At 37.7% G+C, this 15,478-nt stretch overlaps 1 protein-coding gene across 2 annotated transcripts in view; it reads left to right on the top strand.

Moving 5' to 3' along the window:
- TICRR (TOPBP1 interacting checkpoint and replication regulator) overlaps nucleotides 1–15,478 on the top strand; it is a 53,099-nt gene that overhangs the window by 22,383 nt on the left and 15,238 nt on the right. For both annotated transcript variants that reach the window (XM_012507137.2, XM_012507138.2), the window contains exons 8-15: nucleotides 1,939–2,090; nucleotides 3,208–3,308; nucleotides 3,907–4,000; nucleotides 4,098–4,177; nucleotides 4,348–4,587; nucleotides 5,407–5,503; nucleotides 9,383–9,440; nucleotides 11,434–11,580. In XM_012507137.2, coding sequence (XP_012362591.2) covers nucleotides 1,939–2,090; nucleotides 3,208–3,308; nucleotides 3,907–4,000; nucleotides 4,098–4,177; nucleotides 4,348–4,587; nucleotides 5,407–5,503; nucleotides 9,383–9,440; nucleotides 11,434–11,580 — 969 coding nt within the window. The remainder of the gene's footprint in view (nucleotides 1–1,938; nucleotides 2,091–3,207; nucleotides 3,309–3,906; nucleotides 4,001–4,097; nucleotides 4,178–4,347; nucleotides 4,588–5,406; nucleotides 5,504–9,382; nucleotides 9,441–11,433; nucleotides 11,581–15,478) is intronic.

Consider the following 15,478-nt stretch of genomic DNA (forward strand, 5'->3'; position numbering starts at 1 on the left):
CTGGCCAACACGGTGAAACCCCGTCTCTACTAAAAATACAAAAATTAGCCAGGCGTGATGGCAGGCGCCTATAGTCCCAGCTACTTGGGGTTACTGAGGCATGATCCCAGGAGACAGAGGTTGCAGTGAGCCGAGATCGCACCCCTGCACTCCAGCCTGGGTGACGGAGCAAGACTCCGTCTCAAAAAAAAAAAAAAATATCTGTTTACTATATTTATGTAGGTCTATTTCCAGGCTCTTCTGTTACATTGATCTCTCTATTGCTAATACCACACAAACTGTCTTGATTACTGTAGCTTTACAGTAAGTCTTAAAGTTTGGTACTATCAGTCCTCAAACTTTGTTTTTCTCCTTCAATATTGAGTTAGTTATTCTGGGTCTTTTGCCTCTTCATATAAACTTTAGAATCAGTTTGTCAATATGCAGAAAATAACTTACTTGATAGGGATTGCCTAGAATCTATAGATCAAATTGGGAATCTGAAGTCTTGACAGTATTGAGTCTTTCTTGCTGTGAACATGGAATATCTCTCCGCTTACTTAGTTCTTTGATTTCGTTCACAGAATTTTGTAGCTTCCCCATATAGATCTTATACAAATTGTGTTAGATTTAATACCTGGGTATTTCATATTTAGGGGGGTGCTAATTTAAATGATAATGTGTTTTTAATTTTAAATTTTGCTTGTACATTGCTGGTATACGGGAAAGCAATGGACTTTTATGTATTAATCTTGTATCCTGCAAATTTGCTATAATCACTTGTTAGTTCCAGGAGTTTTTTTGTTTGTTTGTTTGTTTGTTTAGCCAAATGGTCTCCATCTCCTGACCTCATGATCCGCCCACCTCGGCCTCCCAAAGTGCTGGGATTACAGGCGTGAGCCACCACGCCCAGCCCAGTTCCAGGAGTTTTGTTGTTTGTTCTTTCAGATTTTCTAATCATGTCATATCACCAAAGACGGTTTTATTTCTTCCTACCTTTAAATTTTTTGTTTGTTTGTTTGTTTTGATACGGAGTTTCACTCTTGTTGCCCAGACTGGAGTGCAATGGTGCGATCTCGGCTCACTGCAACCTCTGCCTCGCGGGTTCAAGCAATTCTCCTGTCTCAGCCTCCTGAGTAGCTGGGATTACAGGCGCCCGCCACTACGCCCGGGTAATTTTTGTATTTTTAGTAGAGAAGGGGTTCACCATGTTGGCCAGGCTGGTCTTGAACTCCTGACCTCAGCCACCCACCTTGGCCTCCCAAACTGCTGGGATTACAGGCGTGAGCCACCACGCCTGGCCTCCTACCTTTAAATTTTTAACACTTACACTTGGTATATAGAGCCTTAAAATTAATCACTTGACTGGGCATGGTGGCTCATGCCAGTAATCCCAGCACTTTGGGAGGCCAAGGCAGATAGATGGCTTGAGTTCAGGAGTTCAAGACCAGCCTGGGCAACATGGTGAAACCCTGTCTCTACCAAAAATACAGAAAATTAGCTAGGTGTGGTGGCACATGCTTGTGGTCCCAGCTACTCCAGAGGCTGAGGTGGGAAGATCACTTGAGCCTGCCTGGGAGGTGGAGGTTGTGATGAGCCGAGATTGTGCCACTGCACTCCAGCCTGAATGTCAGAGTGAGACCTTGTCTCAAATAAAATAAAATTAAATTAATCACTTATCTCTGTACTTTCTCAATCTCTGGACTATTGACATTTTAGAACAGATAATTCTTTGTTGTAGGGCTGTCCTATGCATTGTAGGATGTTTAACAGCATCCCTGGCTTCTATATACTAGATGCCAGCAGCCACCCCCGCCCCCACCACCATCAGTCATGACAATCCAGACAGAGCCAAATGTTCCCTGCAAGGAAATATTTTCCGCAGTGGACAACAACTGGCCTAAATAATACAAGGACTTGAGCAAGATATGATTAATCCATTTTACTTTTTTTTCACAGATTTTAAAACTGAGGAAGAGCTGCTATCATATATACGTGAAAATTACCAAAAGACTGTGGCCACAGGAGAAATCATGTTGTATGCATGTGCTCGAAACATGATCTCAACTGTTAAAATGTTCCTAAAATCAAAAGGCACCAAGGAATTAGAAGTAAGAGGGTCCGGATATTGTTGTTTGTCATGGATGTAGTGGTTGGTTGGTTGGTGGTGGATTTGGTTAATGTCTTGGAAAATGTCTGTTATGCCATACGTGATTCAAAAATGGTAAAATGAGTAAGGGAGTAAGTACAATTCCAGATCTCAGAAGGTGCATATGGTGAACTGGTAAGGCAGAAATCAAAGAGATGGGGTGAGTGAGGATAATTATGTATAATTCTCTCCTAATGAAAAGCCTTTCCTCATGTGAGCTATATGTTAGCTGCGTGATTAAGCCAGTGGTTTTTAACCTTGGCTATACTTTAGAATCACCTACAACATTTAAAAAATATATATATGCCGACTGGCCGTGGTGGCTCACGCCTGTAATCCCAGCACTTTGGGAGGTCAGGGCAGGTGGATCACGAGGTCGAGAGTTTGAGACCAGCCTGGCCAACATGGTGAAACCCAGTCTCTACTAAAAATACAAAAATTAGCTGGATATGGTGGTAGGCGCCTGTAATCCCAGCTACTCGGGAGTCTGAGGCAGGAGAATCATTTTAACCTGGGAGGTGGAAGTTGCAATGAGGCAAAATCATGCCATTGCACTCCAGCCTGGGCAACAGGGCGAGACTCCATCTCAAAAGAATATATATAGATGCCTTGCTCTCTCCAGATGAACTGAAACAGATCTCTCAGGTTGGTGCTTTTAAAAAGCCCCCTGGATAATTCTTATGCACTGGGAGTGTTGCAAACCACTGTTTTAGACCATGTTGTTGTTTTATTCATGTTCAGTGGCCATCACGGAGCTCCTTCTCTAAAGCAAACAGGAGGATTTGTTTATAATACTTAGGTTTCTTAATCACTGCTTTGTGGAACATTTCTTTTAAGACACTTTATTTTGGGCAGGCTTGTTTTATCCATGCCCGCTTGCTCTCAAAGTAACTTTTTTACCATGTTCTTTTTGAAGATATAAAAGAAGAATATTCACGTCACTTTTTCATTCAAACGAAAGAATAGAGAAGTTTGTAAGGGAATATATTTCCCTTCTTAGGGCTTTAGTCAACTATGAAAGAAATTAGAAATAATGACAACTAACACTATTCTCCTATGTAATAATTTTGTATTTTTAGGTGAACTGCCTGAATCAAGTAAAAAGTAATCTCTTAAAAACGAGTAAAAGTCTTCGACAGAATCTAGGAGAAAAACTGGATAAGGAAGACAAAGTTAGAGAGTAAGTAACTACCATTTTTTAAAAATCATCACTCCAAAACAAAGCTGTGAGATTAGCTTGTATCAGTTTAAAATAGATTGTTTGTGACATGGTGGTTCATGCCTGTAATCCTAGTACCTTGGGAAGCCAAAGCAGGATTGCTTGAAGCCAGGAATTTGAGGCCATCCTGGGCAATATAGTGAGACCATGTCTCTACCAAAAAAATTTTTTTTAATTAGGTGAGCATGGTGGTGTACACCTGTAGCCCTAGCTACTTGGGATGCTGAAGCTGGAGGATTGTTTGAGCCCAGGAGCTCAAGACTACGGTGAGCTATGATCCCAGTACTGCACTCTAGCCTGGGCAACAGAGCAAGACCCTGTCTCAGAAAAAAAATAAAAAAAGATTACCAACTGCATGAAGATGCTTTTGTAGCCAATTCTTTTGAAATTGGCTTGAATCACCTATTTATCTAATAACTATATCAGTTTTTAGAAAAGGCACTGGCTCTTCTCCTTTTTGGTTGTTGTTTCTTATATAAATAGATCTATGCTTATAGAAGGAGCTTTTTGTTTAGTGACATCCAGAGTAGATATGACCAAGTATTTTTTTTCTCTCAAGGTGCCAGCTTCAGGTATTTCTTCGTTTGGAGATGTGTCTGCAATGTCCTTCAATAAATGAAAGTACAGATGATATGGAACAAGTAGTGGAGGAGGCAAGTATATAGTTTCGTGCCATTGAAATAAGGCCTAGATGCTTTCAGCTTCCCTGCAGAGGGCATCTCTCTAATAATGTTCTAAAATCTCCTTCAGGTGACAGATTTGCTGCGCATGGTGTGTTTAACTGAGGATTCAGCGTACCTAGCAGAGTTTCTGGAGGAAATTTTGAGATTGTAAGTTTCATGGTTACTAACTTAACTTTAAAATTGTTTTGTCAAAACCTACATATGGTGTTGTCTCTGACTTTTGGAGTTGTAAGAACTACTTCTTAGGCTGGGTGAGGGAGGGAATAGAGAGGGTAAGATGGTAACTCTGTTCCATATTTGATCAATCTATTCCACAGGTATATTGACTCTATCCCAAAGACACTTGGAAATCTTTACAACAGCCTAGGGTTTGTGATTCCTCAGAAGCTGGCTGGTGTCCTTCCTACGGATTTTTTCAGTGATGACTCCATGACACAAGAGAACAAATCACCACTTCTTTCTGTGCCTTTTTTGTCAAGCGCTCGTAGATCAGTGTCAGGCAGCCCTGAATCTGATGAACTGCAGGAACTTCGTACCAGATCAGCCAAGAAAAGAAGGTAAGAGCTCAAAGAATGAAAGGAATTATTTGCACTGTTATAGTTCTGATAAAAGATGTGTTTAAACCACAGTCCGGTCATCTTTGTCCATATAATTTGTTGAACTAATAGCTGCCCTTATGTCTGAATCAGAGAAGCCAACTATTAGAGCTCCTAATAGGAGCATCTGACAATCTTTATATTATCTAGGAAATATATAGTCATGTTTTGCTTAACAACAGGGATACATCCTGAGAAATGCATTGTTAGACAATTTTTGTTGTACTAACATCAGAGTGTGCCTACCAAAACCTAGATAGTGTGTATTTTTTCATTTATGTATATTTTTTCATATGGAAGAGCTAATGTTCCAGCATTGTTACTGAATAGCAGTCATTTCCCCTACTTGATCTGTAATGCCAATATCAAGTGTCATTTATTAGGTTTCTATATAGGCTCCATTATAACCTATGGGACCATTGTCATATATGCAGTTTGTCATTGAAGGAAACATTGCGTGACTGTATAGTGTTTATTTCCTATTTCACAAAGCCTTCTTTACTGTCCACATGAGGTCTCCAGGAACTAGGCCTTCTATGAAATAAGCTGAGAGTTTCAGCTTTTTAAATTTCCCTTGATGCTTTTCATTGTTCATAACTGGTTGAATTTGTTACTTTTGAAAATTCTGGGGTGACTTGTTTTATTATAAACCCAGAACAACCTTAAGGTAACTGGCTTTTATTTAAATCATATTTTATTTTACTTAGACTCTAGTTCCATTTGAATTTAACTATATATAACCTCTATCTAGTATGTATTAACTATTTCTATTTTTAAAAGGAAAAATGCATTAATAAGACATAAAAGCATTGCTGAAGTTTCACAGAATCTTCGACAAATTGAAATTCCTAAAGTGTCAAAGAGAGCTATGAAAAAAGTAAGTAAACCTTCCAGCTTGAGATGACACAGTAAATAAGAACAAAAAGGCAGTGTCCCTACTTTTAGGAAAATGAACTTTGGAGGATACAGAAATAATATTAAATATTTTTATGAATGTGTATAAAACTATAATCCAAGGAATAAAGAAATATAAACTTGTTAGATTAACAATTTTACTCAAGAGTGTGATAGAGGTAATGTGAAGAAAAACAGCGAGTAAAAGTTAGGAATGAATTAATTCAAAATCTTTAATGTAGATAAGAAAACTCATAAAACAATAACTAAAATAAGCAAAGCAGTCACTGGAAGAGAATATACAATTGTAATAGGACTTTGGTTGCATACCAGAAGGTGCTTTTCAATATATTTTACTTCAATAACAAATTTAGACCAGGCACAGGGGCTCACACCTATAATCCCAGCACTTTGGGAGTCAGAGGAGGGAGGATAGTTTGACACCAACAGTTTGAGACCAGCCTGGACAACATAGCGAGACCGTGTCTCTACAAAAAATAAAATTAAAAAAAAATTAGCCAGGCATAGTGGCACATGCCTGTAGGCCCAGCTATTCAGGAGTCTAAGGCAAGGAGATTGCTTGAGCCCAGTAGGTCAAAGCTGCAATGAGCTATGATCGTGCCACTGCACTCCAGCCTAGGTGACAAAGCAAGACTTCATCTCTTAAGTGAAGTAATGAATGAATAAATGAATGAATAACAAGTTTTTTTGAAAAAGAAGATGATGACCATCATGGAGCCAGGAGGTAGAGTAGTCCCCCCTTATCTGCAGAAGACATGTTCCAAGACCCCCAGTGGATGCCTGAAACCACAGATAGTACTGAACCCTATATATAGTACTGCTTTTTCCTATGCATGCATAAGTTCAATTTGTAAATTAGGCACAGTAAGAGATTAACAACAACAATAGTAAAATAGAACAATTACAGCAATATAATATAATAAAAGTTATGTGAATGTGGTCTCCCTCTCAAAATATCTTATTGTACTATATTCACCCATTTTGGGGCCATGGTTGACTATGGGAAACTGAAACCGTGGAAAGTGAAATCACAGATAATGGGGTACTATTGTCTTTTCATGGCAGTTGATATAAGGACTTGGGGTTTTTATTGGTTGAAAAAAAATAAACCTAACTGGAATCTGTTTACTAAATAGAATTAATATCTCGCTAAGGAAAAAAGGGAGACTAAAAACACAATGAAACTTTTCAACTGCATGAACTATCTGAGAAGAGTTAAAATTCAATGAGAACTATCTTTAGAAGCATTAATTATTATAATAGTGGTTTGTTCTGTTTCTAGATATTTGTAGCAATCCTTTGGAATTGGAGGTGGGATTTCTTTTAAAGGGTTAATGGTGTTCACTTTCTTATACTTTGTGAATAAAATGCAAATCTTACATATCTCACAATCCTGATTGAAGATTGGAAAATCCAAAAGTGAATGGCCAAAAGTTGCCAGGCCTTTATTCTCACTAGATTTTACAATGATTTGCAGATCTTTCTAGCACACTTTGAAACTTCTGTTTTAGATTGGACAAGACAGTTTTCTTCTCTAAGATCAGAATTACGACTGGGCGCAGTGGTTCATGCCTATAATGCCAGAACTTTGGGAGGCCAAGGCAGGAGGAATCACTTGAGCCCAGGAGTTGGAGACCAGCCTAAGCAACATAGTGAGACCTTGTCTCTACAAAAAATTTAAAAATTAGGTATGGTGGTGCACTTCTGTAGTCCCAGCTACTCGGGAGGCTGAGGTAGGAGGATTGCTTGAGCCTGGGAGTTTGAGGCTGCAGTGAACTATGATGAAGCCACTGTACTTCAGCCTGGGTTACAGAGACTCTGTCAAAAAAAAAAAAAAAAAATTGAGGTCAGGATTCGATTGTGGTTAGTAATGTTTTTTCATGTCAAAGTTGGTACCATAGATAAGTGACAGTTGTTTAACTGAAAGGACCAGATGTTACATTTTTAAAAGAATAAATCTCAGTTCTCTGAAGGATCAATATAGTATCAATATAGTTAACTCGGGAAGCAGTGAACTTGTAACTTAAGTGTAGACATATAGTATTAATTACATTAATGTATATTAATTTCTTTTACGTGTCTTAACTCCAGAAGAGCACAATGATTAAAAAAAAAAAAAAGGTTTGATCCTGCCTTAATACCTCCAGGACATACTCTCCTAGTTTTTCATTCAATTACATGGATTAACAAGGGTTGACAAACTTTTTCTGTAAAGGGCCAGATAGTAGATGTTTTTAGCCTTTGCAGGCCATACGTCTCTGCAACATCTATTCAGTTCTACTGCTATAGTGGGAAAGCAGCTACAGGCATTATGGAAAGAAACGAGCATGACTGTGTTTCAGTAAAAACTTTATTTTCAAAAACAAGAGGTGGCCCAGATTTGGTCTGTACACTGTAGTTTACTGACCCCTGGATAGGAAATTGGATGTATGACTTTTATTTTTATTTTTATTTTTATTTTTTGAGATGGAGTCTCCCTCTGTCGCCCAGGCTGGAGTGCAGTGGCACGATCTCGACTCACTGCAAGCTTCACCTCCCAGGTTCACGCCATTCTCCTGCCTCAGCCTCCCAAGTAGCTGGCGTGTGCCACCACGCCTGGCTACTTTTTGTATTTTTTAGTAGAGATGGAGTTTCACCATGTTAGCCAGAACGGTCTCGATCTCCTGACCTCGTGATCCGCCCACTCGACCTCCCAAAGTGCTAGGATTACAGGCGTGAGCCACTGCGCCCGGCCGGATGTATGACATATTTTTACAATTGTAGTTTATCTCTTTAAAAGAGTTATTAATCAATATAAATAAGAATGATCACATCTCATGTCTTATCAGCAAGACCTTGGTTATATCACTGAGACCATTTGTTAAGTTTCTGCCCATATGTGGTGGCTTCTTCAATTATTACGATGAATTGAAAAAACAAAAAATCTTTAAAAAACAATTTCCTTGTTTTGATGCATCTGGGGTTTAGACTCTTGAATCTTCTATTGTAATAGCAAGGAAATAGCAGTGTGATAAAGAAATGTTTCTGAGAGTATAGCCTCCCTCTAATTAATGTATATGGCTTTTCCCTAATTAGGTATAAAAGGTATGCATGATTATCATTAAAAAGTTAAAACATATAAAGTTAAAAGTTAGGGTGTTCCTTCTCCATCCATTCATCAGAAGTAATCACTGATGATAGTTTGTTGTGTGTATTTCCAGGCCCTTTTCTATATGCACCAATAACACCAAAGATTTGTGCAGATCCGTTATATACATATATATAAATGATATAACAGAATACTTAATATTTTCCTTTTTCCTCCCTATCACAGATCTCTATGTTAGTACAGGTTGAGTATCTCTTACCCAAAATGCTTAGGAGCAGAAGTGTTTCCAATCTCAGATGTTTTTGGATTTTGGAACATTTGTATTACATGTACTTACTGGTTAGCATCCCACATCCAGAAGTCCAAAATGCTCCAATGAGTGTTTCCTTTGAGTGTCGTGTTGGCACTCATGAAGTTTTGGATTTTGGAGCATATTGGATTTTCAGATTACGGATGCTCAACCATCTATAGAGAGGTCTTCCTTCCTTATTCTTGTAATGTCTGCATTGGATGGGTATGTAATTTATTTAACTGTTTCACTCTTTATGGGCATTTATAGTGTTTTTTATTTTGTATTATTACTATAGTGCAGCATTGAGTGTTTTTGGAACATTTCTGTTGTACATTTTATTATTGCTATTATGGATCCCTGTAAATGAATTGCAAGAGTCAAAGAGTTCATGTGAAATCTTTATTCTTTTGTTTCAATGAATGCCTATTTAAATTTTCTTTCTGGATTTTCTCATGTTTCAGGAGAACTCTCACCCTGCTCCTCAGCAGCCTTCCCAGCCAGTGAAAGATACAGTGCAAGGTATACTGTTTTCTCAGTGTATATATTTATTCACTAGAATGACAACTTTATTTTTATTGTATGTATTTAAGCAGCTGCTTATAGGTGTAAATTAAGGCTTTGTATGATTGTTGGCTAATATGTCCAAATACCATGGACATAGTCCCCTAGGAATAGTCTCAAAATATTGTATTTTACAAAATAACTGGTCTGAAATCTTTAAAAACAAAAAACAAACAAACAAAAAAACATTATCATGAAAGCTGGAAGAAAGGAAAAAGAAAAGAGGCAGTGGGACTGTTTCAGATGAATGGAGTTTAAGCATGACCGCTAAATGTATTCCATGATCCCTGCTTGGATCTTAAATTTAGGGGAAAAAAATACTAGAAAGGATATTATTGAGACAACTAGAGAAATTTGAAGAAGTGGCGTATGCTAGATAATATTGTATCAATGCTAAAGATATTTTGAGTGTAATAATGGCATTGGGGTTACGGAGGAGAATGTCCTTGTTTTCAGGAGATACATGCTGGCCTTTAGGAAGTGAACAGTTGTTTGCAATTTACTCTCCAGTGTTAGGGGAATAATGTACATACACAGAGAAGGAAGGAGAAAACAAATATCGTCAGTTGGTGAACTTTAGTGATGGGCATATGTTTAATTTTATTATTATTTGAAACTTTCTATAGATATTAAACTTTTCAAAACATTGGGAAAATAGAGAATAACAAACCAAATTTGGCTTTCAGGTCATAAATCAATTTCACCAACAGCCTAAGTTAGGTAACAGGAACTTTTATAATGGAGATAGGGAAAAAAATTTTTAAAACTTTGTTGTGTGTTATTGATGTCCTTAATAACCTTAATATGAACCTTTATGTCATTGATGGGTAAACACAAGGGTTGCTCCCAGTTTGTGGATCCTAGATTATTTGGTTTGGGTTTAAATGATTAATCTTTGAAGAATTCACCCTTGGTGAATTTTTGAATCACTTCCACCGGGCTATCTTAAGATTAAGGTATTGTCTTGCTGGCTTTGCCAAGTACTTCTTGACTTTTCAGCTATTTTTTTCTAACTTTGAGTCTAGATGATGAGAATTTTCATGCTTTGGAGTCAAGAATAAAATTTAAAATGTCCCAGCAGCTTAGTAAAGTAGTCAGAAGAAGAAGAAAGAGGTCTGTAGAATTGAAAAGAACAATTCTCTGCTCAATGCTGAGCTGAATAGACAGCAGCAAAAAGGTCCAAAATGAGAAAAATAATCATAATATGGGATATATTAAAAGGACCATGACCTATGTTAGCCATCCTCTTACTTAAGAATTACGTCCACCTTACAATGAGTAGCTTCTAACTCAGTAAGTGGTGGGGGCCTTCCTCGTGTTCCTGAAAAGTTAGATTTAAATTGAATTCGTAATGGAATACTACAAACCACTGTATACCAACAAATTGGATAACCTAGATGAAATGGACAAACTCCTAGAAAGATACAAACTACTAAAAACAGACTCAAGAAGAAACAGAAAATCAGAATAGATCTATAACAAGTAAAAAGTTTAAATTAGTTATCAAAAAACTACTCAAAAAGAAATGCCCAGAACTAGAAGTTTTCACTGCTGAATTCTATCTAGCCTTTAAAAAAGAAATTAGCACTAGCATTTATTATGGTCAACTGATATTCAGGGTACCAAGCCAATTTGATGGAGAATGAATAGTCTTTTGCACAAATGATGCTGAGACAACTGGATGTCCACATGCAAAAGGATGGCATTGGACCCCTACCTCATGCAAAATAACATATAAAATTTTTTTTAATTTGCAAAAGTAAATATTTTTAATGCATTATGGGAATATACTATTTAAGGAGACCTTATTAGCATATGTGATAATAGCAATCTGTAGAGTAGTTTCCTCAAGGAGCTTCTCAGTTTTGGTTATCTTTTCTCAGATACGGCATTTATTGATGATAATCTTTGGCTTTTTCTTTTTCTTTCTTTTATTTTTTGATGCTTTCAGAAGTGACCAAAGTTCGAAGAAATCTTTTCAACCAGGAATTGCTTTCCCCTTCAAAGAGATCACTAAAGCGGGGGTTGCCTAGAAGCCATTCTGTGTCAGCTGTGGAAGGTCTAGAGGATAAACTTGACAACTTCAAGAAGAACAAAGGTACCACATTTCAGAATAGCTAGGAAAAAGGAAAGGGAGATTCTGTAAGATTAGTAGTAATGTACCATCTTTCTTTCCTGTTTTAGTAATTTGAGTCTTCTTCCCTCTTTTTTCTTTCAGTCTAGCTAAAGGTTTGTCAATTTTGTTAATCTTTTTTTTTTTTTTTTGAGACAGGTTCTTGCTCTATCACCCAGGTTGGAGTGCAGTGGCACAATCTCAGCTCACTGCAGCCTCCACCTCCCAGGCTCAAGTGATTCTCCCACCTCAGCCTCCTGAGTAGCTGGGACTACAGGTATACACCACCACACCCAGCTAATTTTTTGTATTTTTTTGTAGACACAGGGTCTTATCATGTTGCCCAGGCTAGTCTCAAACTCCTGAGCTCAAGCGACCTGCCTTCCTCGGCCTCCCACAGTTGCTGGGATTATAGGCATGAGCCACCACACCCAGTCAACTTTGTTAATCTTTTCAAAGAATTTACTTTGGTTTATTGATTTTTCTCTATTGGTTTTCTTTGTCTTTTTTTTTTTTGAGACAGAGTCTCACTTTGTCTCCTGGGCTGGAGTGCAGTGGCGTGATCTTGGCTCACTGCAACCTCTGCCTCCCAGGTTCAAGCGCTTCTCCTGCCTCAGCCTCCCTAGTAGCTGGGATTATAGGTGTGCACCACCACACCCGGCTAATTTTTGTGTTTTTAGTAAAGACGGGGTTTCACCATGTTGGCCAGGCTGGTCTCCAACTCCTGACCTCAAGTGATCTGCCCACCTCAGCCTCCCAAAGGGCTGAGATAGGTGTGAGCTACCGCGTCTGGCCTCTATTGGTTTTCTAATCTCAGTTTCATTTTTTTTTCCCCTCTATTGGCTTTGGTTTTTGTTTGCTCGTTTTCTACTTTTTTAAGGTGAAGTTTAAGCTATTGATTTGAGATCTTTTTTAATAAAGCACTGCTTTAGGCATATCCTATAAATTTTGATATGGTTTGTTTTTGTTTTCATCATCTCAAAATATTTTCTGATTTCCCTTGTGATTTCTTCTTCGATCCATTGCTTATTTCAGAGCGCATTAATTTCCACATATGTGTATTTCCTAAATTCTCTTCTCTATTTATTCTAGTTTCATTCTATTGTTGTAAAACATACGTTGTATGATTTCAGTCTTTTGAAACTTGAGACTTATTTTATGGCTTAACATTTGGTCTACCCTGGAGAATGTTTAATGTGTGCTTGAGAAGAATGTGAAGGATTCTATAGACGTGTGTTGGGTCTAGTTGATTTATGGTATTATTCAAGTCTTCTGTTTCCTCGTTGAGCTTCTGTTTTATTGTTTATTCATTATTCAAAGTGGCATATTAACGTCTCCAGCTATTATTGTTGAATTATTTATTTCTCCCTTCAGTTCTGTCAATTTCTGCTTCATGTATTTTGAGACTCTGTACTTAAGTATATATGTCAATAATTGGCCGGGCGCGGTGGCTCACGCTTGTAATCCCAGCACTTTGGGAGGCCGAGGCGGGCGGATCACGAGGTCAGGAGATCGAAACCACGGTGAAACCCCGTCTCTACTAAAAATACAAAAAATTAGCCGGGCGTGGTGGTGGGCGCCTGTAGTCCCAGCTACTCGGAGAGGCTGAGGCAGGAGAATGGCGTGAACCCGGGAGGCAGAGCTTGCAGTGAGCCGAGATTGCGCCACTGCACTCCAGCCTGGGCGACAGAGCGAGACTCCGTCTCAAAAAAAAAAAAAAAAAAAAAGTATATATGTCAATAATTATTATGTCTTATTGATCAATTAAACTTCTTACCAATAGGTAATGTACTTTGTCTTTTGTAACCTTTCTTGGCTTACAGTCTGTTTTGTCTGACAATAATACAGCTCCCCACCCACCAGCTCTTTTGCATAGGATATCTTTCATTGTCCTTTTACTTTTAACCTTAGTGTCTTTGTGTCTAAATTAAATATCTTATAGACCTCATAGATTTGGATCACTTTCTTTAATTCGTTCTGCTTATCTCTGCTTTTCAATTGCAGTGCTTAATCCACTTCTATGAATGTAATTACTAATAAGGAACAGCTGTCATTTTCTATGTTTTATGCTTTTTTGTTTCTCAATTCCTCAATTCCTGTTTTTTGTATTTAGCTGATTTTTTGTAGTGTACTAGTTTAATTCCATTCTTTCTTTTTCTTTGTATTTTTAAGTTGTTTTCTCAGTGGTTACCTTGGTTAACCCAGCTACTGGTTACCTCAGTTAGCATCTTAAGCTTAAAAGAACCTGGCTTTATGAATAAAGCCAACCTGTTTTCAATAATATACACTCTGCTACTATATATTTCTGTCTCCTCTTCTCTATATTGTTGTAGACTGCATCTTTACACATTGTGTACCTGTTAATACAGACTTAAATTATATAGGATTAAAAAAAACAAAATTACCATAATGCTGGCTTTTATATTTATCTATATAGTTACCTTTACCATTGTTTTTTATTTCTTCTCGTGGCTTTGAGTTATTGTCTAGTACCTTTCATTTTAGCTTTTCTTATAGGGTAAGTCTACTGATTATGAACTCCCTCAGCTTTTATCTATTTGGAAATGTCTTACTTTCTACTTTATGAAGGACATAGAATTTTTTGGTTGACAGTTTTTTTTTTTCCCCTTCAGGACTTCAAATGTGACATCCACTGCCTTCTGGTCTCCCAAATTTCTGATGAGAAATCAACTATTAATCTTATTAAGCTGCTTCTCTATTGCTGCTTTCCAGATGCTCTCTTTGTCCTTGGGTTTCAACACTTTGACTACAACGTGTCTCAGTGTGAATCTCTGAGTTTATTCAGCTTGGAGTTCGTGGAACTTCTTGGATGTATATGTTCATGTCTTTCATTAGATTTTTGGAAGGTTTTCACCATTATTTCTTCAAAAAATTTTCGGCCGCTTTTGGTCTCATTTCCTCCTTAGACTCCCATGATATTTGTGTTGGTACACTTGATGGTGTCCTACATGTCCCTCAGACTTTGTTCATTTTTTTTTAAATTATTTTTTCTTTCTGCTCAGGCTGGATAATTTCAATTACCTTATCTTCAAGTTCACTGATTCTTCTGCCAGCTCAAATCTGTGGTTGACCCTTCTAGTTAATTTTTTCATTTCAGCTCCGGAATTTCTACTGGATTCTCTTTTATCATTTCTATTGCTTTATTGATATTCTCATTTTGTTCATACGTTATTTTCCTGATTTCCATTAGTTTCTTATATATGGTTTAAGTGAGCTCATTGTGCATATTTAGAGAAGTTGATTTAACATCTTTGACTAGTAATTCCGATGTCTTGGCTTCCTTAGTGATGGTTTTTGCCAAATTCTCTTTTCTGATAAATAGGCCATACTTTCCTGTTTCTTTGTATTTTTACAAAGAAAATTTTTTTGTTGAGTACTAGTTATTAGGGATATTATAATGTGGTAACTGCATGGAGGTCAGATTCTGTCACCCCTCAGGGATTCCTGTTCTTTGCTTATTAAGGACTTCAGCTATTCATTTGTGCCTTTTCTGAACTATTTGTGTAAAGTATGTATACCTTGTTATGTGTGGTCACTGAAGTTTCTATCTATTATCTCTGTGGTCAGCCAATGACCTAAGAAGGATTTCCTTAAATGTCTGATTCAAGAAACAAGGGGGAAGGTGAGTTTGTCCCTTAATCTTCTGATAACTGGGAGAAACCCACTGTAGCCTAAGAGAGCTGAAACCAAGGCAGTGTCTGCACTGCTCCTACAGGAATCTGCCTGATTGACCAACGCATGCAACCCCCAATTTTTGGAGGACAAGGTCTTCACTGTCTGCCCTAGCACCAGCCAGCTGCTCCTGGAATGTGGGCTGCTATCCCAATAGCTACAGCAGGGATGAGAAAAGGGAAATGGTAGC

Source organism: Nomascus leucogenys, chromosome 6 (assembly GCF_006542625.1).
Source record: "Nomascus leucogenys isolate Asia chromosome 6, Asia_NLE_v1, whole genome shotgun sequence".
NCBI lineage: Eukaryota > Metazoa > Chordata > Mammalia > Primates > Hylobatidae > Nomascus > Nomascus leucogenys.